The sequence below is a fragment of the Muscardinus avellanarius genome (genome assembly GCF_963383645.1).
Source record: "Muscardinus avellanarius genome assembly, chromosome: X".
Lineage (NCBI taxonomy): Eukaryota > Metazoa > Chordata > Mammalia > Rodentia > Gliridae > Muscardinus > Muscardinus avellanarius.
The window spans coordinates 12448512-12472185 of record NC_137792.1 but is presented as its reverse complement, the minus strand read 5'-3'; the positions used below and the strand labels follow the sequence as shown (position 1 = coordinate 12472185).

Genomic DNA, 23674 nt, shown 5'->3' with positions numbered 1-23674 from the left:
CTGGGGCTATAGCTTAGAGGTAGAATGCCTCCAGGTTCAATCCCCAGTACATAAAAATAGTGCTGCTATGAGTATTCTAACACACATCTTTGTGTTTTTTTTTTTTTTTGAGAATGTATGTATGTGTTTCTGGTAGGTAACTAGTTAGGAGTAGAAGTGCTGAGTTATAAATTCAGCCTTAGTATAAATTGCCAAACACTTATTCAAAGAGGTTAGGCCACTTTTCACCCCGAACAGCAGCCTATGAGAGTGTGGGTTGCTCCATGTATCTATCAGCACTTGGCTAGGTCCAGTTTTTTTTCTTTGGTTCTTTCAGCAGTGAGGATTAAACTTAGGAGAGTTCTACTATTGTGCTACACCCCAGCCTTCTTTGCCTTTGTGTGATGCTGAAGATTGAACCCAGGGGCATTTTACCTCTGAGCTACAGCCCCAGCCCAATTTTATTTTTTATTCGGAAACGGGGTCTCACTAAGTTTCAGGGTGCCTCACTAAATTGCTGAGTCTGGACTTGAGCCTGCAATCCTCTTGTCTCAGCCTTCCCTCCCAAGTACTGTGATTACAATCATGCACCACCACACCCAGCTATTATTTTTTGTTTTGAAACATGGTCTTGAGAATGTACAGTGTGCTGGCCTCAAACCTGCAATCCTCTCAAGTGCTGGGATTACAGGAGTATTGGATCCAGTTTTAGATAGCAAGACTGTGGAAGTGCACACCTGTAATCCCAGTACTTGGAAGGCTGAGACAGGAGCATCACAGCCTCATTGGCAACTCTTTTTTATTTTTTATTTGGCAGCTTATTTTATTTTATTTTTGGTTTGGAAACTGGGTCTTGCTAGATTGAAGCTGCCCTTGAACCTGTAATTCCCCAGTCTCAGCATCCCAAGTTCTAGGATTATAGGCATGTGCCACCACACCCAGAAATAAGTATGTATTCTTTGAGCCAGGAAGTGGGTGCGGTGGTACAGGCTTGAAATCCCAGTACTTGGGAGGCTGAGACACAGGGATCCTAGGTAGGTTCATGGTCAGCCTCAGCAACTTAGTGAGGCCCTCAGCAATTTAGTGAGACACTCTTTCAAACTAAAAAATAGGGCTGAGGTATAGCTCAAAGAAAGGTAGAATGTCCTTGGGTTCAATCCTGACTACTACACAAAATAATGTATTCTTTAATTGCTGGCATTTATAACTGGGATGAAAATAGATGAACTGTTTCTTTGGTCTCAAACAATCTAAAAGCTTTGTGTGAACCTCAGATTCACTTTGTAAATAGCACAGACTTTTATTTCCCATTCTCTACATTCAGGTTTTGTTTCAAAATTTTACAATAGGTCTGTGCTGCTTTTATAATTAGAAATGAAAAAAAATTAGTTTTTGTTGAAAATGGGAAATGGAGTGTTGGTGCTAATGGGGAAACAGTTGTATCCTTTCCTCACCCATTATATATAAGTTCATGGCTGAGAAACTCTGTGACAAAAGACACATTAGTAAGAGAAAAGCATACAAATTTACTAAGTTCTGAAGGGCACAGGAGCCTTCAGAAATGAAGACAGCGGCTGGGGGTGCAGCTCAGTGGTAGACTGCTGGCCTAGTATACATACACAAGACCCTGGGTATGAGTCCCAGCAACACCACACACACACACACACACACACACACACACACACACACACACACACGACCCAAGAAATAGGGAAATATGTGTATTTGTCTAAACAATCATTCAAAAGTGTAATTGCAAGAAACCAGGTATGGTGACACACCTGTAAACCCAGTACTTAGAAGGCTAAAAACAGGAGAATCTCAAGTTCAAGGACACCCTCAGCAATTTTGAGAGGTTCTCTGCAGCTTGGTAAGACCTTGTTTCAAAATAAAAATAAAATGCGGCTGGGGGTATAGAATGCCCCTGGCTGCAATCCCCTATAGCAATCAATCAATCAATCAATCAATCAATTAACAGACCAGCACTGTCCAGTGGAACTTTCTGGGATGATGGAAATGATTTGTACCTGGGCTGTCTAGTATAGAAGCCAGTAGCTCATGTCATTAAGACTTTGAAATATGGCTAGTTCAAATGAGAAATTTAGTGTATTAATTTGAATTAATTTAAATTCCAGTGGTCACATGGGACTAATGACTACTGCACAAACAACATAGCTTTTTAAAAGTTGTCCATTATTATTATTATTATTATTATTATTATTTGTAGCACTGGGGATTGAACACTACTACTGAGCTGCATCCTCAGCCATTTTTCCTTTTTCTAATTTTTTAATTTTTGTTTTTGTACTTCTATTGGTGCATTGTAATTCCGCATCCTTGGGAGATTCAGAGTAAGAGAGACCTTTGTAAATTTTGAAACAGGGCTCACTAAATTACCTTCCTTCGAAATAAAAAAAAATTCCTAAAAACACAGGGGGTAAGCCAGGCACGGTGGTGCACGCTTGTAATCCCAGCATTTGGGAGGCTGAGACCAGAGGATCGCGGTTCACAGACAGCCTCAGCTACTTAGTGAGGCCCTTCATAACTTAGTGAGACCCTGTTTCAAAAATAAAGAATAGCGAGGCGTGGTGGCACACGCTTGTAATCCCCGCGTTTGGGAGGCGGAGACAGGAAGATCACGCAGGTTCGAAGCCAGCTGCGCTGTCTTAAGAGACCCTGTTTCCAAATTAAAATATAAAATAGGTCTGGGAGTGTAGCCTGGAGGTAGAAGGTTTCCGGGAACCCCAGTACCACACACACACACAAAATAATAAAAGAAATAGGGCTGGGGGTGTGGCTCAGTGGTAGAATGCCCCTGGGTTCCATACCCAGTACCGCAAAAAAAAAAAAAAAAGAAAGAAAGAAAAAAGAAAAAGATAAAACATACAATATGTTTTTTATTTTTTAGGGAGTTTGTATACTCTTCTGTTGCCTGTGCCATTGAAATCATAACCAAGAAATCACTGCCAATTTCAATGTTGTGAGGTTTTATGACCCAGATTTTCTCCTAAAAGTTTATAGTCTTAAGATTTATATTTAGGTCTTTTATCTATTTTGAGTTAATATTTGTATATGGGATTAGGTAAGGGTCCAATTTTATTCTATTCCATGTAATTATTATTTTTCAACAATATTTAGTTAAAAGATTATTATTCCCACCACCAAATGTTCGTGGAATCCTTGTCAAAAATAACTTGACAATATAGGGAAGAATTTAGCTCTAGGCTTTTATTTAACTCCAATGGTTTATATAACTGCCTTTAGAATAGTACTACACTGTTTCAATTATTGTAGCTTTATATGGTTTGAAATCAGAAAATATACATCTTCTAGCTTTGTTCCTTTTCAAGATCGTTGTGGGTACCTAGAGTCCATATTCCATATTAGGATAGATTTTTTTTCTGAAAAATAAATATATAAATATATGATAGTTTCACCTAAAAAATAGAAAAAATAGATTCTCTGGTAAGAAAGAAAGCAAAAAGAAATATTGAAATGTTATCTTTAAGTCATCAAAAGCTTGGTATCAGACAAATGAAACTGTTATGTGAGATTATCATTTTTAATTTTGGATAAATTGCTATAATACTAGATGTCAATCACTAAGCCAAGCATGGGAGGGAGGGATAGGGAGAGAATGGGGTGGGGAAGGGTGGGGGCTGATTGGGCAATGTGTGCATGTATGTCTACAAAAGTATGTATCCCACTATGATGTATGAATACAGTGCACCAATTAAAAAACAAAAACAAAAACAAAAACAAAACACAGGGGGTGAGCTGGCTGTGGTGTACACCTATAATCCTAGTACTTGGGAAACTGAGATAGGAGGCTAATAGGTTCAAGGCCAGCCTCAGCAATTTAGAGAGTGCTTCAAGCAACTTATTAAGACCCAGTTTCAAAATAAAACAGGTAGAATGTTCCTGGAGCCAATCCCCAGTGCCACGAAAAAAGGGCTGGGAGTGTAGCTTAGTGGCAAAATGCTCCTAGGTTTGATCCCCCATATCTCACGCACACACACACACACACACACACACACACACACACAATAACTAGGGACTGGGGGTGTAGCTCAATGGTAGAGCATTTGCTAACATGCAAAAGCCCCTAGTTTCCATCCCCAACAACAAAAAGAAGGAGGGACATAAAGTAGATGGGTTATGACTGGAAAGATTTATACTAAAATGTTAACTGCTACCTGGTGGTGAGAAATGTAGATCCTATACCTTCTCCTGCCTTATTAATGTATTTTTCAGAATTCTATAATGAAAAAAATAACTAGCATTCTGTTCTATTTTGTTTTACTGTCCCTATTTTCTTAGCATTAGTTGGTGTTTCTACTGGAAGATAGGTACTTAGCTTGACTTCCTCCAGAAGGGGTTTTGTTAATTTTCTTGTGACTAATTTCATTTCACGTTTCCATGTAATGAGTGATTTAGTCAAATTTCTCTCTTTTCTTAATTCCATTTTTCCTTTCTTGTTCTCTTGCTCAGCCACTCTGGGACTATCATCTACGGAGGTATGTTACAGTAAGAAGGCTGGGATTTGCATGGATACTGCTTATGAAGTTTTCCTAAATAAAAGCAATGTATGGGACTATATCACCTTTCTCCCCATGGTGCTGGATATGGAAGCCAGGGCCTTGTGTGTCCTAGGCGAGCACTCTAGCACTGAGCCACATCTCTATCAAGAATGACATTTTAAAGCCAGGCATGGTGGTACACACTTGTAATCCCAGTACCTTGGAGGCTGAGACAGGATGATTGCGGGTTCAAGGCCAGCCTCAGTTACTTAGTGAGACCCTATTTCAAAATAAAATAATAAAAATAGGGCTGGAGTGTAGCTCGGAGATAGAATGCTCCTGGGTTAAATCTCCAGAACTATAAAGAAAAAAAGTTGGCATTTTTTGTGTGTGTGGTACTAGGGGTGGAACCCAGAGGCTTTCTACCTCCAGGCTATACTCCCAGACCTATTTTTGAAAACAGGGTCTCACTAAGTTGCTGAGAGCCTCACTAAGTAGCTGAGGCTGGCTTCGAACCTGTGTGATCCTCCTGACTCAGCCTCCCAAGTGCAGGGATTACAAGCGTGCGCCACCACGCCCGGCTAAAAGTTGGCATTTTAATAAGTGAACAAGACTAAACCAGCTCTTAGATTCAGTGGTCCAATTTTGAACCTGATACATTTTACTTTTAATCTTTTCTAGTGCTGGGGATTGAACCCAGGAACTTCACATACTAGGCAGCTGTTCTACCTCTGGTCTACATCCCCAGCCTGAGTTTAGTCCCTTTTCAAAGCGGATGTCTGAGCCAGACATGGTGGCACACACTGGTAATCCCTATACTTGAGAGGTTAAAGCAGAAAAATCACAGGTTTGTGGCGAGCCTCAGCAACTTAGCAAGGCCCTCAATAACTTAAGGGGACTCTGTTTCTTTTCTTTCTTTTTTGGTGGTACTGGGGGTGGAACCCAGAGGCTTTCTACCTCTGGGCTATACTCCCAGACCTATTTTATATTTTTTATTTGGAAAAAGGGTCTCAACTAAGTTGCTGAGAGCCTCACTAAGTAGCTGAGGCTGGCTTCGAACCTGTGCGACCCTCCTGTCTCAGCCTCCCAAGCGTGGGTATTACAAGCGTGTGCCACCATACCCAGCACACTCTGTTTCAAAATAAAAAATAAAATAGGGTTGAAGGTGTAGCTCAAAAGTAGAACACTCCTGGGGGCAATGCTCAGTACCAGAAGAACCTGTGGATGTCTGGAAACCCCACAGTATATAGAGTCCAACCTTGCTTTGTGGCTCTTCAGAACCCAAGAGGATTGATTATTAGCTGGTCGCCGTCAGTGGCAGACATTTGCTTATTTAGAACCAACGATGAGTGGCAACTGTTTGTATTCAGGCTGGACTACCAATTCTGCTATTGGAACAAAATAGCCATAGACACAGCTGGGCGTGGTGGCGCACACTTGTAATCCCAGCATTTGGGAGGCTGAGACAGAAGGATCACGGTTCGCAGACAGCTTCAGCTACTTAGTGAGGCCCTCTGCAACTCAGTGAGACCCTGTTTCAAAATAAAGAATAAAAAATAGGGCTGGAATGTAGCTCAGAGGTAGAATGTCCCTGGGTTCCATGCCCAGTGCCACCAAAAAAAAAAAAAAAAAAAAAAAGCCATAGACACTATACAGGGAATGAGCATGGTCTTTGGAGACAAGTTTTCCAGTGACACTGACCACAGGTGCCTTTGACTTTTCTAACTTCCTGCCCCTCTGGCTGCCTGCAGGATGAGGGAGAGGACCCCTGGTACCAAAAAGCATGCAAGTGCAATTGCCAAGGAGGAGCCAATGCTCTGTGGTCTGCAGGCGCCACCTCCTTAGATTGCATACCAGGTGAGTGTTCCTTCTTCTTGGATCACCAGGTGGGACCAGTTCTCAAGATCACCTTATTTATCCTCCTTCAGCCTGGCCAAATTACCCCCCTGAAAATGTTCTTCTGGACAAATGTATGGGGTTCGCTCCAGTTGGCCTCTGAACTACAAAACTCACACTGGCCACTACTCCAAGAAACTGAACTGATGTTGTTGTTCCAAAACAGCTTCATGGAGCCCAGTAGGTGCTGCACACCTCTAATCCCAGCACTTGGGAAGCTGAGATAGGACTGCAGGTTTGAGACCAGTCTCAGCAACTTAGTGAGACTCTCAGCAACTTAGAGAGTCCCTGTTTCAAACTAAAAGTAAAATAGGGCTGAAGCTGTATGTAGCTCAGAATGCCCCTTGGTCCAAACTCAGCACCCCCCCAAAACACACAACAAACAAAAAAACCAGCTACCTGGATCTCTACCTGGTCAACCTGAAATGGTATGATGACACCCAACTTTAAATGAAATTGATTACTGGAACAGACTGATTTTATTTTTTTATATTTATTTTTTCGTACTAGGGATGGAACCCACGGGCTTTCTACCTCCAAGCTATAACTCCAGCCTTATTTTTATTTTGAAACAGGGTCTCACCAAGTTGCTGAAGCTGACCTTGGGCTGAGATCTTTCTGTACTGGGATTACCAGCATGCACCACCACACCAGGATGTGACTGCTAATGATGTAGGGATCATAGAGTTTTGAGATGAGCACGGGCTTTAGGACCATGATGAGCAGAGCTGGAATCTGATTATGTCACTTCTGCTCTGGGACTGCTGATGGCTTCTCTTTCTGTCCAATGGAGGGGATGGCACTGTGTCCTCATATTCATTGCTCACCAAACAACCTTGAGCTTCGCCCACATGTGACAGCCCTCTTGCAGTCAGATGCCACGTGAGTACTGGCAGCCAAGGTGAGCAGGCCACTTCCCAAATGGGGTATCGAAGGGCTGGAACTCACCTCTCTGGCTCTCCCTTTCCATGTCATGATGATGGAGGGGAACAGAATACCTCTGCCTGCCCACCTACAGCAGATAAGTTACTAGGGTGAATAACACCTGCTATGGGAAGCTCCCTGATGTTTCTGGGACAATGTATTCTTCAGTACATTGTCTATCATGACTAATATAAATGCATTTCTTGAAGACAGGGACCAGCACACTTTGCCTGTAAAGGACCAAAGAGTAACTGTTCATGGCTCTGTGGACCAGCTGGTCTCTGTCTCAGCCACTCAGTTCTGCCCTGGCATTTCGGAAGCAGTCATAAACACTGTGGAAATGTAGGGATATGGCTGTGTTCCAACAAAACTTTTTTTTTTTTTTTGGTGGTACTGGGGTTCCTGGAAGCCCTTCTACCTCCGGGCTACACTCCCAGACCTATTTTATATTTTTGAAACAGGGTCTCTTACGCCAGTGCGGCTGGCTTCGAACCTGCGCGATCCTCCTGTCTCCGCCTCCCAAGTGCGGGGATTACAAGCGTGCATCACCACGCCCGGCTCCAACAAAACTTTACTGACAAAACAGGAGGTGAGCCAGCTGTGGTGACGCATACCTGTAATCCGAATACTTGGAAGGCTGAGACAGTTGGATTGAAGGTTCGAGAACAGCCTCAGACTCTCATCAACCTAGTAAGACACTGTTTCCAAATAAGAAATAATAAAATCAGTTTGAGGGTGTAGCTCAAAGGTAGAATGCTTCTGGGTTCAATCCCCAATACCACACACACACACAAAAAAAATACAAGAGGTGAAGCCAGGTATGGCGGTATAAACCTGCAATCCCAGTACTTGAGAGTCTGAGGTAGGAGGACCACAGGTTCTCAGCAACTTAGACTCAGCAACTTAGAGAGACCCTGTTTCAAAACAAAAATAAAAAAGGTTGGAGTGTATCTCAGAGGCAGAATGCCTCTGGGTTCAATTCCCAGTGCCACACACACACACACACACACACACACACACACACATCAAAAGGTGAGCTAGGGGTGTAGCTTAGTGTTGGAGTACTTGCCTAGCATGCAGGGACCCCTGGGTTCCATCCCAGGACCACAAAACAAAACATAGACAGTGGTTAAAGGCCTTAGTTTGGAGGTTGCTATGAGAAATAAATAAGATACAGCACCAGAATTTTATGTTGGGCTGGGAGTTCACCCTAGAGATAGTGTGCCTTTGAGCTACACCCTCACACCTTTCTATATTTTTATTCTGAGATAGGGTTTCAACAAGTTGCTGAGAGTGCCGGGATTACCGGTGTGCACCACAGTGTCTGGCAGCAAACTGTGACCTCTAATAGGGGCCAAATCTTTATTTTTGCCCCCCTTTCCCTACCCTGTAGGAGCTCAAGTCCTAAAAGAGAAGTGAGTGGACTTTCAGAGGCTTGGATGGTCCCAGCTGATATTCACAAAGCTTACTCCTCCCCAGGGCTCAGGGAGTGCTGTGCATGACACTGATCTTGCAATCCCCTCCCCCCAAGTTACTTCCAGCCAGCAGGTACACCTCCACTCACTTCACGTAAGAGGCAGGTAGGTTTGGCGTCTGCTTGTGCTTCTCCTCACTACTTCATTACATTTGCCTTCAAATAGCAAATTGCTAGGGTACCCTGGTTTCTACTGCCTCTGGTCTCTTATTTTCTAAAGGGGTAGGAAATAGGTTCTGAACTCAGTTCCTTCCCCAGGAGAACAGTGGGGGCTGAGGGAAGGCAAGAAGGCTGTTTAGTGCAGTGGCCTGTTACTATGGGACAGCCCTTTGTGTAGGGGGCGTGAACTCCTGCAGCCACTCAGTGGTGACCTGCCCAGTCAATACTGGAGGACCCTCTTTAATGATCCATTTATGGATCAATTCAACCCTCCTGCATATAGGAAAAGAGAAGTGAAAACCTCAGCTCCACCTTGGACAGATTTACCACTTAGTACAAATAAATATATTCTCGTGTTTATGTGTGTGTGTGTGTGTGTGTGTGTGTGTGTGTGTGTGTGTTACTAGGTATTGTATTGAATCCATGGGCATTCTATCTCTAAACTACACCCCAGCCTTTTCTTTCCTTTCTTTCTTCTTTCTTTCTTTCTTTCTTTCTTCCTTTCTTTCTTTCCTTCATTCTTTTAAAAAAGGTCTCACTAGGTTGCTGCGAGTCCTGCTAAGTTGCTAAGGCTAGTCTTGAACCTGTGATCTTTTTGTCTCAACCTCCCATGTACATATTCTTTTCATTAGAGACATAAGGCCTATTGGAATCCCACTCCAAGGAAGTTCTAAAATGAAGAAAGAGGGGCGTGTGGGTGTGGGTGTTACTGGGGATTAAACCCAGAGGCATTCTTCCTCCAAGTTACACCACCAGCCCAATCTTGTTTTTTCAATTTCTTATTTGGAAACAGGGTCTCACTAGGTTGCTGAGAGCCTCGCTAAGTGGCTGAGGCTGGTTTGAACCTGTGATCCTCCTGTCTCAGCCTCCTAAAAAATGAGATTACAGGCATGTGCCACCATGCCTGGCTGGAAGAAGATTATGCAGAATGGCTTCATTGACCCAGTCAACTATGAAGCTGCTGAGAAGGGCCTAATGCTAGAAGATTAACTCTGGTCCCCCAGCATGTCTGCCCTACACAGCTGCCAGAAACTCAGTTCTAAACTTATAAAATATTTTAGCCTAAGTGTTCTCCTCTCACCCCCTATTTTTTTTGAGGGGGGAGCATTGTTTGTTTGTTTGAGTTGATTTTAGTTTTTCTAACAATAAAGATATTTTCAGGAAGAAAGAAAAACACAACCTCAGGGTTAATTGGTTGATTCATTGTGTTAATCAGATTTTCCATGAATCACATGATTCAGGGCAGCAGGGCTAGCCTGGAGCTTCCAGAAGTCACTTGCGCCCCGCAGTACCTTGGGCTCTCACTGGAAGGTTAAGAACACTGCTTGCTCTCTCTGAATCCTGAGATTGAGTGATTCCACTAGAGCCCGCCTTAACAGGGAAGAAGACCCTAGAAAGCAAGAAGGACAGGGAGGTCACTCAGAGCCGCAGGGAGCTCCTCGGCAAACACCGGTTGCTAATGCGCAGAGCTGAAGGCGAGGTGCACTGTGGCCTCCTAAGCTCAGCTGAAGCTGTTAAAAAGACTAACACTAATACTGCCTTGGTCACAGTTGAGCTAATCATGCCCTGGCCCTTGGATACAGGGTGGAAGGCAGTGCAGGTTTTCAAAAGGATAAGAAATCTAATGGTTTGTACTACTTAACTTTTAGTCTAGATTTTGTATTCTGTTATATTCAAGCATATGGCCTGTTCTATAAATATTATTCTATATTCTACTATATTGTCAAATATATTCAAGTATACTATATATGCATAATAATATTTAGAACTTTCTCAAATGTCTTGTTGAGAATGTCCCTAAACACTTCTTCTGCTTTCTTTTTCTTTTCTTCTTCTTTTTTTATTTTGTTTGTGTGGTACTGGGGATTGAACCCAGTGGCATTCTATCTCTGAGTCACAACCAAGCCCCATTTTTTTAAATTAAATTAATTTTTTTTGTTTTGAAACAGGGTCTCACTAAGTTGCTGAGAATCTAACTTCTAACTACTTTGTTGAGGCTGTCCTTAAATCTGTGATGTTCCTGTCTCATCCTCCCAAGGTGTGCACCACCATGTCTAGCTTCTTTCAGTACCCAGGGATGCTTTATCATTGAGCTACACCCGCAGCTCTTCTTCCTGTCCCTCTCTCTCTCTCTCTCTTTCCCTCCCTCCCTCCCCCGCTCTCTTTCCTTCCCTCCTTTCTTCCTTCCTTTCTTTGCTCCCTCCTTTCTTTTTCTTTTCTCTTTCTTTCATTCTTTCTGTAGTGCTAGGGAACAAACCTCAGGGTGCATGATAGGCAAGCATTCTACTTCTGAGCCACACTCTCTAGCTATATTTTGTGCTTTTAGGGATTGAACCCAGGGGAATTCTATCTTCAAGCTACATCCCCAAATCTTTATTTTTATTTTGAAATAGGGTTTCACTAATTGCTGAGGTTATCACTAAGTCGTTTAGACTAACCTCAAATCTGCAATCCTGCCTCAGCCTCCTACAAGGCTGGTATTACAGGTGTGCACCACCATATGCCTGACCTCTATGTTTCTTTAGGTTAACATTATTTTCTATTTTCCTTTTTGTGGTTCTGGGAATGGAACTCAAGACCTCATGCATGCTAAGTACACGCTCTACCACTGAGCTACCCTCCCTCCAGCCCTTACCGGTTCTTTATGTGCATGTCTGGCCATTATGCCTACAAGCCCAGAAAGATTCCACAGAATCAAACAGGCTAATGGGGTAAAAAGGCACAGCACAGCCTAGATTAGCAACACATTACAAATAGACAGTTTTGCATCTGAATTATCAAGAGCCACTTGAGCCACAAAAGATGCAGGTTTTCCCTTCAGAGTGAAATGAATATAGAAACAGTTCCATAGCTACAACAACAAAGCTCCATTGAGCAAAATCTCGGATGTTCTCGTTCTGGGTGTGCTCTCCTTAGTGCCTTGGGCGACGTTGTTTATGCTGCTTTCTAGCTGCTTCTCAATTTGCACTTGCTTTATGAGATCTCTACATCCTGCTACTGCTGTTTTCTCTGCTTGTCCCCAGTAGTCAGCCAAGATGGGGCAACTGTATCTGCGTATGGTTGCTTCCCTCTAGCCACTGAGTATCTGTCAAGTAACCAGCACCAGCACTCACTATGTGCGATTCTGAGGATAGAATTGAGAGCAAGACAGACACGAGGAGGAGACAGTCTCAAGAAGGAGGCCATGTGTCAGGAGTACGGGTGCCTGGGGAGCCAGCTCAGGATGGGTAGGGCCAGTGGGTAGAGATCTGAAAGGAGCATCAGCCAGGGAAAGGGACAGGGAGGGGACAGAAAATATCCTCAAGGGAAAGCTTTGAACTTAGCCAGAAGGAGGAAGAGACAGGGAGAGAAGAGTCAGGAAATACTGCAGTCCAAAAACTGGAGTACAGTTTACTTTATGGTACATAGAAGATAAGAAATGTCACATTTTCTATTGATTTATTTTGGTGGTACTGGGATTCCTGGAAACCCTTCTACCTCTGGGCTATACTCTCAGATGTATTTTATACTTTTTATTTGCAAACAGGGTCTCTTAAACCAGCGCAGCTGGCTTCGAACCTGCGCGATTCTCCTGTCTCCGCTTCCCAAGTGCAGGGATTACAAACGTGTGCCACCATGCCCAGCCACATTTTCTATTTTTCCAAACTAAAATAAATCTAGTTTCAGTTTCCCCACATTGTGGCCTTGGAGGAGTTTAGAAATGGCAGGCCCTCTGAAGGTCCTTTCTCTCCTCTTTGGGGTTTTCTGTTGTTTGGTTTGGGTACTCTGAGGTATTTTACATCTGAGCTATATACCTCTAGCCCCTTTTATTTTCTATTTTGAATTAAGGTCTTGCTAAATTGCATAGGCTGGCCTTGAACCTGAGATCCTCCTAATTCAGTCCCTTAGAATACTGAGATTACAGGCATTCTCTCTCTCTCTCTCTCTCTCTCTCTCTCTCTCTCTCTCTCTCTCTCTCTCTCCCTCCTTCCCTCCCTCCCTCCCCCACCCCTCTCTCCCTCCCTTTCTCTCTCTCTTTGTACTGGAGATGGAACTCAGAAGCATTCTGCCTGTGAGCTACACCCCAGCCTTATTTTATTTGTTTTTATTTTTAAACAGGGTCTCACTAAGTTGCAGGGGCCTTGGCTACATTGTTGAGGCTGGCCTCAAACCTGTGATCCTCCCATTTCAGCCTCTCAAGTACTGAGATTACAGGTGTGTGCAACTGTGCCCAGCTGAGAGTTGCCTCTGCTTCTGGTGGGTGGCTCAGGCCCTTTTCCCAAGCTGGAGGGGAGTTGGGGGCTTGGGGGAGCACGTGAGTCCACAAGCACTTGACCAGTTGAATCTGCCAGCCCACAAAGCACCTTCCCTGGCAGGCCAAGGTTTTCAAAGTGTACTTTGAAATGTGCTGGTTAAAAATGCAAAGCTCTGGGGACACAATCCTGGAGACTGGGTTTTAATGAGCTCCCCTGATGATTCTGCCACACAAGGCACAATTGAGTAGCCCATAAAGGCATGGCTCTTCTCTTTCCCAGGAATTGACAACATTTAAATAAAACTCCCAAAGTCCAGGGGACTTGCTAAAGGACACATGCGAACGGTTCCCTGCACCCCAGCCACACACAGCTGCAGTACTGGTGGAGGTTGGACCTGTTCCTTTACTGTACTGGGGCAGAAAGCAAGTTGAGCCTTCCTGGCCAGACACCACAGCTGTTTTGCTGTCTTCTGCTCCCAGGGACAGGCTGTGACCTTCTCTGTAGGCGATCATCTCTGGAGCCTCAGAATGACAGTGAAGCTTTTACATGCTTTATTGTTTTCCTGACTTCTGAAAACTTGCCCTCTAGAAAGACTTCAGCTCTCCATTTAACTGTTACAGATGATGATGACACCCCAAGAAATATGCCTCTTCCGCTTGAACGCAATTTTACACATGGAGAGAATAATTGTGTTTGCCTTCTTTGAAGCTTATCATTTGTAAACAAAAAAACTAAGCAAATGTATTTGTATACTGTTTAGACCTGGTGATCTATAAAAATTCAGTGAAGAACTGGGTTTAGTTACAAAATAGATAGTCCCTAAATAATGTCTATTAAATTAGTTTTGTTTTGACTCACATGGGGAAAAGACTACAGGGTAGGGAGTCATTTAAGGATATCAGGGCGGACGGTTCTGTGGCTCTCTTGGTCTTAAACCATGGCACAAGATGGCTATGGTTGCACCAGCTATCAGGTCCTCCTTCAGTCTAGGCAACAGGTAGAAAGGAGTGAGCACAATCTGCTCAGAAATCCCTGGCAAATGTCCTCTTATATCTCACTAGTCAGAAATTGTGTACTATGCTTCTTTTTTTGGTACTAAAGTTTGAACCCCAAGTCCTATTTTTTTTTTTTTTTGGTGGTACTGGGAAACCCTTCTACCTCCGGGCTGCACTCAAAGACCCATTTTTATATTTTTATTTGGAAACAGGGTCTCTTACACCAGTGAGGCTGGCTTCGAACCTGCGTGATCGTCCTGTCTCCGCCTCCCAAGCGCGGGGATTACAAGCGTACGCCACCACGCCCGGCCCTATTTTTTATTTTAAAACAGGCCTTGCTAGCCAGGCGTGGTGGCGCACGCTTGTAATCCCCGTGCATGGGAGGCACAGACAGGAGGATCGCGCAGGTTCGAAGCCAGCCACGCGCGCTGGCTTAAGAGACCCTGTTTCCAAATAAAAATGTAAAAATAGGTCTGGGAGTGTAGCCCGGAGGTAGAAGGGCTTCCAGGAACCCCAGTACCACCAAAAAATTAAAAAAAAAATAAAACAGGGCCTTGCTAAGTTGCTAAGGGTCTCAATAAGTTGCTGAGGCTGGCCTCAAACCTGTGATCCTCATGTCTCAGACTCAAGTACTAGAATTACAGACATTTGCCACCATGCCTGGCTTATCATGTGGTTAATTCTAACTGCAAAGATGGCTGGGGAAAATTGCCTTTTTAGCTGAGCTCGTTGCTGTCCCCAATAAAATTAGGCCTTTATAGTCAAAGGGAAAGGAAGAACAGATGTTGGATTGGTAACTGGCAGTCGATGGCCTGGTAACCCAACACTTGTTAACATGAGGACATACCAAGGAAAGAAAGCAGCAGCCAATTAGCTATCTATAAGAACTACTTTTGAACTAGGCACAGTGGCACACACCTGTAATCCCAGTCCTTGGGAGGCTGAGACAGGAGGATCTCAAGTTAGAATCCAGCCTCAGCAACTTGATGAGGTCCTCAGCAACCTAGCAGACTGTTTCCAAATAAAAAATAAATATATAATGGGCTCAGAAGCAGAATGCCCCTGGGTTCAATCCCCAGTACCCACCCCAATCTCCCCACGGTTTTTTATTTCCATTTGGAAAAAGTGGTTCCTTTAAACTGTTTCTTATTCAAAAGTCACTCCAGCACATTTTGTCTATTTTTATTTTTGCCTAAGACTCGTGAGAAAAATGCAATTTACAAGTGGGAAGTCAGTCTCAAATACTCAATTGCCTTTCTGCTGGCTCGCCATTGTTGTACTCCTATAATTGGCATAATTTGCTGCCCAAGAACAATTAGAGACCCTCATGTCACCATGCAGCATGGCTGCATCTACCTAACGAACTAAAGATGTCTGGCATTTACACACACTATTTGGCAGCACACCTCTTGATGTTTAGGTGTGGGTCTTTGAGCCGTTGGAGAAGGTGAAATGAAATACTTCTCAAACCCCTCTCCCACAATGAGGTTGCCATAGAAACACTTTTTTTTCGGGGGGGGGAGACTGGGGATTGAACCCAGAGACATTGAACCTCAGAACAAAATCCCCAGAACTATTTTATTTCTTATTTTGAAGCAGGGTCTCAGTAAGTTGCCAAGGGTCTATCTAGCTAAATTGCCGAGGCTGGCTTCGAACCTGCAATTCTCCTGTCTCAGCTGGGATTACAGGCATGCACCACTGTGACCAGCTTCCCTCTGCTTTTCGAAATGTTGTGAATCTCCATGGCAACGCCTTGACCTCATTCTCCACTCCCTTCCCTCATGGTCAGTGAACAGTTGAAGGCTCGGCTCTAGTCAGTATGAATCACTGCACTGACAAGTAGAACGTTCTCCACCTCCAAGGTGCAAATGACATGGGTTTGCTTTGTTACTTCAATCATCTAAGTACTGAGATATGGGGGAAGAGGTTGCTTTTTTCCCTCTATTTTTATTTTTTATGTTGTCTGTAGTACTGGGGACTGAACCTAGGGGCATTGTACCCCTGAACTACACTTGTAACCTTTGTTTATTTGTTTATTGATCGATTGTTGTATTGGCGATTGACCCAGGGGTATTCTACCTTCAAGCCATACTTTTTTAAATTTTTATTTTGAAATGAGATCCGGTGAGTTGCTGAGGCTGGCCTTGAATTTACGATCCTCCTGTCTCAACCTCCCTAGGACTGGGATTACAGGTGTGTGCCACCGTGCCAAGCTTGTTTTCTCCTCTTGAAAGGGTTCTTGCTATGTTATCCAGGCTGGTCTTATAAACTCCTGAGCTCAAGCAATCCGCCTGCTCCAGCCTCTAGAGCAGATGAGAGTACAGGCGCTATGCTACTGTACCAGATCAAAATCCATGGGGTTGAATGTGCATCGTTTCTCTTTCTTAGAATGCCCATATCACAAGCCTCTGGGTTTCGAGTCAGGAGAGGTCACCCCCGACCAGATCACCTGCTCCAACCCGGAGCAGTATGTGGGCTGGTATTCCTCGTGGACTGCAAACAAGGCTCGGCTCAACAGTCAAGGCTTTGGGTAAGTAGAGGAAGCCCATGTAGGTTTTTTATATTCTTTGGAAAATAAAAAAGGTTTCTCTAATACAGGAGTGGTACAGAATGTACTTTTTTGTGGTACTGGGGGCTTGGACCCAGAGGCATTCTACCTCTGAACTATACTCCTAGCCCTTTAAAAAAATTTTTAGCTTGAAAATATGCCCCTTGGCTCAATCCCCAGTACCTGCCCCCCTCAAAAAAAGGTCTAAGTTGCTGAGGGTCTTGCTAAATTGCTGAGGCTGGCCTCAAACCTGCGATCCTCCTATCACAGTCTCCCAAATGTTAGGATTACTGGAGGGTGCCACCACGTGGACCTGGCACTGGATGTACTCATTTATTTATTTGTCAAGTACTGAGTTGAACGCTTCTTGTGTTCAAGGATTGTATGGCAGTGGACAAGATAGAGGAGGTCCTTGGCTTTGGGAGACAGTTTAGATGGGACGACAGACTGATCACACAACGGATTTTTCTCTAAGTGTGATGTGCACTGTTGGGGAAGCAAAGAAGGAAGAAAGTCTGAATCCCTGGAAGCTCAAGGGAAGGCTTTCTGAGGCAAAGAAATTGAATCTGAGCTACCTTGAAGGTGGGAAGGCAAGGAAGGGAAGAGGCATGGGCTGCAGTGGTGTTGGGAGCCTCCCTGCGTGCCCACATCTACATGCTTTCTGCAGACATTCATGGGGACAGATGACTTGTGTGTTCCTGGCAGGTGCGCCTGGCTCTCCAAGTTCCAGGACAGCAGCCAGTGGTTACAGATAGATCTGAAAGAGATCAAGGTGATTTCGGGGATCCTCACCCAGGGGCGCTGTGACATCGATGAGTGGATGACCAAGTACAGTGTGCAGTACAGGACTGATGAGAGCCTGAACTGGATTTACTATAAGGATCAGACTGGAAACAACCGGGTAAGTGGGGCTGATCTGTGACTCCCTTGACTCACACCCTTCAGGACTCATCTCTGGGCTCCTGTTATTGCCCTGTTACTATCCCCAAAGAATCGGGCTCATTTGTGCTTTGAGCTTCTTCCCCACCGTTCTATGTGTTCTCTTTCCTGGTCATAGCCTTGGCACCCAGCAGTTTGCTAATGAATGATGCTCTTCTTGCAAAAGAAATACTGTGTGTTTCATCTAATCAGTGTATCGTTTCTGGAACACCCTAGACTGGCCATTTGGACTAATCCAACACATTGAATCATCTTTTCTTTTCTTTTTTCCCCCAGGATCTCACTAAGTTGCTGAGGGTGTTGCTAAGTCACTGTGGCTGCCGTCAGACATGTGATCCTCCTGTTTCAGCTTCCCAAGTACTGGGATTACAGGTGTCTGTCTCTACCTAGCCCAGCTCAAACTCACTGGGTCACTGAATACACTTCATGGGTCTGGTTTGATCTGTTACTGTTGCAGGGAGATGGACGCCCATTTGTATGGGCATGGTCTCTTCTTACTATTGACTTGAGACTGAATGGTAGAAATCTTTTGACAATTTAGCAAGTTAACTGCTTAATTCTGTAAATGGTTACTAAATGGATTTCACCAGTTGCAAACACAGAGACAAACCTTTGGGCCAGCCCATATCCTATTCATATTTTAAGACTAAAACCAAAGTCTTCCTCACTACAAACTACACACTAGACTCCTGACTTTATATATTTGTAATGAATAAAAATGAATTAAAACTCATTAGCGATTTGGAAATGTTAACTGTTACTTTGCCTAAGAGTAAGGAATTCTTTAGGCTAATTTTGACATTTAATCAAGTTAAGTAGACATGTGTGGCTTAGATTCAGACGTCTTGGTAGGTCTTGATAACAATTTGCAAAGCAAGATATTTATGGGTTGAAGTTTCAAGGAGTTTTGACACAATGGGAAAAACCATCTTATTCCTTGGAAATCTAATTTCATTTTTGGTATTATTCATTGGTTTCTTCAAATGATATTAGAATTCTTTTTCAAGTCCTGTGCTTCTGAAAGTCTCAATAGTCTTTGTTCTTTGGAAGACACACTCCATTCTGGCACTAGTACCATATGGTGGCACCTGTTCCATAATCCCCTTTTGTATCTGGATCCTGATTTCAATAGGCTCAAGGACAAACCACTTAGAGAGGGTAGCATGGTGCTTTGCTACTGGGAAGAAAGGAAAGATCCTGGCAGACAAGGCTTGTCCTGTTTTTTTTATTAGTGCATATTAATTTTATGGAACAGTAGGCTTCTATTTATACATGCTTATAACATGTTTTGGTTATTTATACTCAATGTTACTCACCCAGATCTCCTCTCTCCTCTTTTTCTCACCTAGTAGTCTCCCTTTGGCATTCATATTATCTTTGCTTTTTATCCCTAGATTCCACATATGAGAGAAAACTTGCCTGAGTGTGGTTATTTTGCTTAACACGATGACCTCTAGTTTCACCTATTTTCCTGCAAGTGACAATTTCAATTTTTTTTATGGTTCAGTATTACTTTACTGTGAAGGCATACCACATTTTCTTTATCAATTTATCTGTTGGCAGGTACCTAGGCTGATTCCATAACTTGGCTATTGTGAATTGTGCCTCAATAAACATGGGCCTGCGGGTATCTCTAGTTGCTGACTTTAATTCTTTTGGATATATACTGAGGAGTGATATAGCTGGATCATATGGTAGTTCTATTTCTAGCTTTTTCAGAAATCTCCATACTGATTTCCATTGTGGCTAATTTACATTCCCAGAGACAGTGAATACATATTCCTTTCCCCCACATTCTCACCAGCACTTATCAATTTTCAGTATTCTTGATAATAGCCATTTTGATTGGAGTGAGATGGAATCTCAATGTAGTTTTGATTTACATCTCCCTGATGGCTACTGTTGAACACTTTTTCATGTAACCATTGATCATTTTTACTTGAGAAGTATCTCTTCAGTTTATTTGCACATTTATTAATTGAATTACTTGGAATTTTGGTGTTGTTCTTTGAATTTTGGGGGGGAGGTACTGGGAACTGAACCCAGGGACATTCTACCTTTGAGCTATAGAAGGGCTATGGAGAAAGGCTGAGCCCGTCTCATTTTTAATTTTGAAACAAGGTCTTGCAAAATTGCTGAGATGGACCATGAACCCATGATCCTCTTGTCTCAGCCTCCTGAGTACTGGAATTACAGGCATGCACCATTACACCTGGCTGCTTTTTGAGTTTTTTATGTAATTTGAATATTAATCCAGTGGGACGAGTAGGTGGCAAAAGTATTCTTCCATTTTGCAGGCTGTCCGTCATACAGTTTATGTATTTGCTATGCAGAACTTTTTATTTTGATGCAATTCCATTTGCCTGTTCTTGCTATTATTTCCTGAGCTATAGGAGTCCTATTCAGAGACTCATTGACTATGCCTATATCTTAAAAGTGTTCCCAGTATTTCCTTCTAGTAGTTTGGAAGTTTATTTAGGCCTTTGATTCATTTTGAACTTATTTTTGTGCAAGGTGAGAGGATCCACTTTCAATCTTCTGCACATGGATATCCAGCTTCCCTAGAACCATTTGTCTTTCCTCCAACATATGTTTTTGGTGCCTTTGTCAAAGATAAAGCCTGTCCTGTTTTGTGGATGGTTACAGCCAAATGCTAGTCAGATTTTTTCAGGAGATAACCTCAGAAAATGAAGGGTTCCCATGCCATAGGGTAGAACACTATGACTCTGGAAAGAATGCAAAGAATGATCTGTTCAGAAATCTGGTCAGACATCCATTATACTTTATCATGCTGCTTCCTGAAAAACATTAAGCAAACCCTTGTATTTCTACTCAGGCACTGTCTTCCTGTTTCCAGAATTTTCTTTCTAGTTTTGATCTGTTTTAAAATATATTTTCTGCCGGGCGTGGTGGCGCACGCTTGTAATCCCCACGCTTGGGAGGCAGAGACAGGAGGATCGCGCAGGTTCGAAGCTAGCCGCGCGCGCTGGCTTAGGAGACCCTGTTTCCAAATAAAAATGTAAAAATAGGTCTGGGAGTGTAGCCCGGAGATAGAAGGGCTTCCAGGAACCCCAGTACCACCAAAAAAAAAAAAATATATATATATATATATATATTTTCCAAGTCTAAATGGTGCTTGTCACTTTTATCAAAGTGAGGACACGCATTTAAGCTTCAGCTCACAGCTTCAGAGGCAGTCACAAGTTTTTACTTGTGTCCATGTTGGATATCTTTGGAACACGGGAACATTTCTCTTTTAAGTGTGATGTGGGCCTTTTTAAAGCTACTTGTCAAAATACAAAGAATAAAAGCACAAAACTGATAAGAGTCAAGAGGGTTTTTTGTTTGTTTGTTTTCTGTACTGGGGATTGAACCTAGGAACTTTGGACTACTAGGCTACATCTTCAACCCTTTCTCCTTTGTATTTTAAGACAGAATCTTGCTAAGTTACCCAGGCTGGCCTTGTATTTGCGATCCTCTGGGCTCAGCCTCCAGAGTTTCTGCGCATACAGGCATGTGCCACCACGCTTGGCTTCAAACTGAATTTTTATCTAATTTTAACGCATACAAATTTAAACAGATGCACATAGCTACGGGTTGCCATATTGGAGGATGCAGTTCCAAAAGTCCCCATATACTCAGAAATGCCCCAAGCATGTAGGTGCTGACAATTATTAAAGATCAGATTTGGGAGAGGGGCACCTGCAAATTCTCTGCACTTTCTAGCATTTCCGATAGTTAAAAGTTGGGGCTGGCTCCAGACAAGAGTTGTTCTTCCTTTTCTCTCCTGGCAGGATGGTTAACTGGATTTCCTCCCTCTCTTTAGGTCTTCTATGGAAACTCAGATCGAAGCTCCACAGTCCAGAATCTACTTCGGCCCCCCATCATTTCCCGCTTCATCCGACTGATCCCTCTGGGCTGGCATGTCCGCATAGCCATCCGGATGGAGCTGCTGGAGTGCGTCAGCAAGTGCACCTGACACCTGTCCCAGCTGGGCCCTGCCACGAGTGGAAGGCCGCAGGCAACCCCTGATATATCACTGTGATGAACAAAGCTGTATTTTTCAAGCAGTTTTCAAATACAGAGCTGGGTAGAAAATATTTCATTTTTTAAAAAAGATATAGCTTCCAATTTCAGTGAAAGAAAAAGAAAAATGTTTTCCCCCACTCAGGGCCAAAGAAAATAAGAACAAAGAAAATATCCCCTAAGCCAATTTTCTTATAAAAGCCCAAGTAGCAAGGTAATTTACTGTTCTCTCTCTTTCTCTCTCTCTTTGTCTCCATGACACTGTGAAAGGTGTAGTCCCAGAGGAACGCGAAGCAGCCCTGATAATTTGAAAATTCTTTTTTGTTAATCACATTCAAAACGGGAACACACTGTTCCAGAAAGCCTCACTTGGATCCTGAGCAGGAATGAGCCCACAGTTCCATTTCCATTCCATTGTGGCCAAAGAGGATTTGAGACAAGCAGGTACACAGCTGAGGTTTTGAGGGTGCTTACATGGTAGGCCTGGACATGAAAGATGGGGGCCTGAGATTCAATCCATCATGACAAACAACCAAGCACCTCCCCGCTAGTTGTCACCTTGAAGGGGCCTTGGGGTGTTACCTATATGAAGGAAGGGACTGTGGAAGAGAGGTCTCATTACAGTACAACTCCATTCTACAAACTATTCAGGCAAACCACCCAAATCTGTGGTCTCCATTAGATGAAAGCATGGGGAAGGCTGCATGCACATATGCCAGGCTTCCTATGTTTCAGGACCCCAAATGACCACAAAACATAAGAATTTCCTTATTTAGAGCTACCATTATATACTGGAACTGAACCCCGGGGCATTCTATCTCTAAGATACACCCTCAGTCCTTTTTATTTTGAAACTAGGCTTTGCTAAGATCTCGAAGGTCTCGCTATTTTACTTTTTTAACTTCAAAACAGGGCCTCGCTGAGTTACTGAGGCTGGCATCAATCCTATGATCCTCCTATCTCAACCTTGCAAGTACTGGAATTACAGGCATACACCACCACGCCTGGCTAAAGATTATTTGATTAATTGCTCACGTAGGCAGTTTTTGTTTTGTAATAGCTATATTGAGATAAAGTCCACATATCATACAATATTCATTCATTTAAAGTAATTCGATGACTTTTAGTATATTTAGAGTTGGGCAGCCATTATTTCAAGCAACTTTAAATGTAGCTCAGTGGCAAAGTGCTTGTCTTACAAGTGCAATGCCCTGAATTTGGTCTCCAGTACCAAAAAGACAAAAAACAAAACAAAACAAAACAAAAAAAACAATTGAGCTAAGAACAAAAAAAAACCCCAACAACAACAACAAAACACTTTTGCTGGACATGGTGGTGCATGCCTGTAATCCTAGTACTTGGGGGGGCGGAGATAGGAGGATCACAAGTTTGGAGCCAGCCTCAGCAATTTAGTAAGCTCTCAGCAACCTAGTGAGACCCTGTTTCCAAATAATAATAATAAAAAAGATCTGGGCAGGGGGCGGAAAGGGGATTGTAGCTTGGAGGAAGAATGCCTCTGGGTTCAATCTCCTGTATCACAAAAATAAATAAATGATTTCCAGTGTTCCAAACAGAAGCCCTGTACCTATTGTCATTCATGATTTTCTGTTGTTATGTAGATTTCCTCATTCTGGGTATTTTTCTATATAAATGAAACCATAGACGTGTTGTAGTTTGTGACAGGCTTCTTTCCTTTTACACATGTTTTGAACATGCATCCAAGTTCCATTATACATTGCTTGGTTACTCCTATTTTTTGCTGAATATCATTCCATTGTACAGATATACAACACTGTTATTTATCCATTCATCCTTTGATAGGAATTTGGTTTTTTTCCACTTTGCAAATGCTGCTCTGAACATTTGCATATCAGTTTTTGTGTGGATGCATATTTTTATTTATCTTGGATGTGTACCTAGATGTGGAATTGCTGGGTCATACAGCAAGTCGTAGCCTTCTGAGGGGCTGTGTTCCCAGT

At 43.1% G+C, this 23674-nt stretch overlaps 1 protein-coding gene across 1 annotated transcript in view; it reads left to right on the top strand.

Moving 5' to 3' along the window:
- The window catches only part of RS1 (retinoschisin 1), a gene marked incomplete at both ends in the record, with an annotated part of 30817 nt that extends 9169 nt beyond the window's left edge, over positions 1–21648 (top strand). Inside the window, 5 exons of the mRNA XM_080719556.1 lie at positions 4471–4496; positions 6251–6356; positions 16571–16712; positions 17436–17631; positions 21496–21648. Of these exons, the coding sequence (XP_080575682.1) occupies positions 4471–4496; positions 6251–6356; positions 16571–16712; positions 17436–17631; positions 21496–21648 (623 nt within the window). The remainder of the gene's footprint in view (positions 1–4470; positions 4497–6250; positions 6357–16570; positions 16713–17435; positions 17632–21495) is intronic.
- Positions 21649–23674: the final 2026 nt, after the last annotated feature.